Source organism: Apium graveolens, chromosome 7 (genome assembly GCF_009905375.1).
Source record: "Apium graveolens cultivar Ventura chromosome 7, ASM990537v1, whole genome shotgun sequence".
NCBI lineage: Eukaryota > Viridiplantae > Streptophyta > Magnoliopsida > Apiales > Apiaceae > Apium > Apium graveolens.
Window position 1 is genome coordinate 134,501,078 of NC_133653.1, and position 995 is coordinate 134,502,072.

The 995-nt window shown below is 38.6% G+C and overlaps 1 protein-coding gene across 1 annotated transcript; it reads left to right on the forward strand.

Moving 5' to 3' along the window:
* The first annotated feature begins 247 nt into the window (after window positions 1–247).
* LOC141674040 (uncharacterized) lies at window positions 248–757 on the forward strand. Its single transcript, XM_074480764.1, has one exon. It carries the CDS (start codon window positions 248–250, stop codon window positions 755–757), a length of 510 nt encoding a protein of 169 aa, XP_074336865.1.
* Window positions 758–995: the final 238 nt, after the last annotated feature.

The window sequence follows — 995 nt, forward strand, 5'->3', positions numbered from 1 at the left end:
TATCCTTCGAATATTGGAAACTCTGCAACAACAAACTAATGAAATTGCTCAACAACAACAAACTCTTCAACAACAATTCCAACAACAACAATTTTGAAACTAAGAGAATCATGATCAACACCAACGTCAACCAGATCCACCAGAGCCCCCTCAACAAATTGTGACTTTCAAAACTTTCCAGAATGTGAACCCTCCAGCTTTTCATGATACCACTGATTCAGTAGTAGCCAACACTTGGATAAGAGAAATGGATAGATCTTTCGAATTGGTTCGATTAGGGGAAGAACATAAGAGCGTTTATGCCGCGTATTTCTTAAAAGGGGAAGCAATTTATTGGTGGGATCTAGTCAAAGCTTTGGAAGAAGTTCGACAAGTTACTTGGACTAGGTTTAAGGAGTTATTTTTGGAAAAATATTACCCCCGGTATATGCAGAGACAGATGGAGATGAAATTCCTGGAATTGAAACAAGGAAGTATGACCGTCTTGGAATATGAGAAGAAGTTTACAGAATTTACAAGATTTATGACTAAGTATGTGAATACTGATGAAAAGAAGGCTCAGAGATTTCAACAAGGGCTCGAATATTGGATTCGAGATAGAGTGTCGATGTTTGAGATTGGTACCTACGCTGGGGTAGTTCAGAAGGTAACATTGATTGAAAGTAATGGAGCACAATCCAAAAAGGAAAGAGATATTAAGAAGAGGAATGTGTTTCATCAGAAGGAGAGGTCAGAATCAGGGTACCAGCAAGATTGAAACGTGAAGAGAATTGGATTCCAGAAAGGATGGAATGCACAACAGAAAGGGGAAGTGAACAAGAGACAAGACAATAAAGGAAACCATCAGCAAAATGAGGGTCAAGCGAATGATGAAAAATAGCCAAGGGTCGAATGTAGGTATTGTGGGAAGAAGCATTCAGAAATTTGTAACAAGCTCAACATGACATGTTATCGATGTAATCAGAAGGGACATTTGGCCAATAAATGTAAAGTGC

Coding starts and splice junctions, on each gene's coding strand:
- LOC141674040 (XM_074480764.1), top strand. CDS start 248: ATGGATAGATCTTTCGAATTGGTTCGATTAGGGGAAGAACATAAGAGC.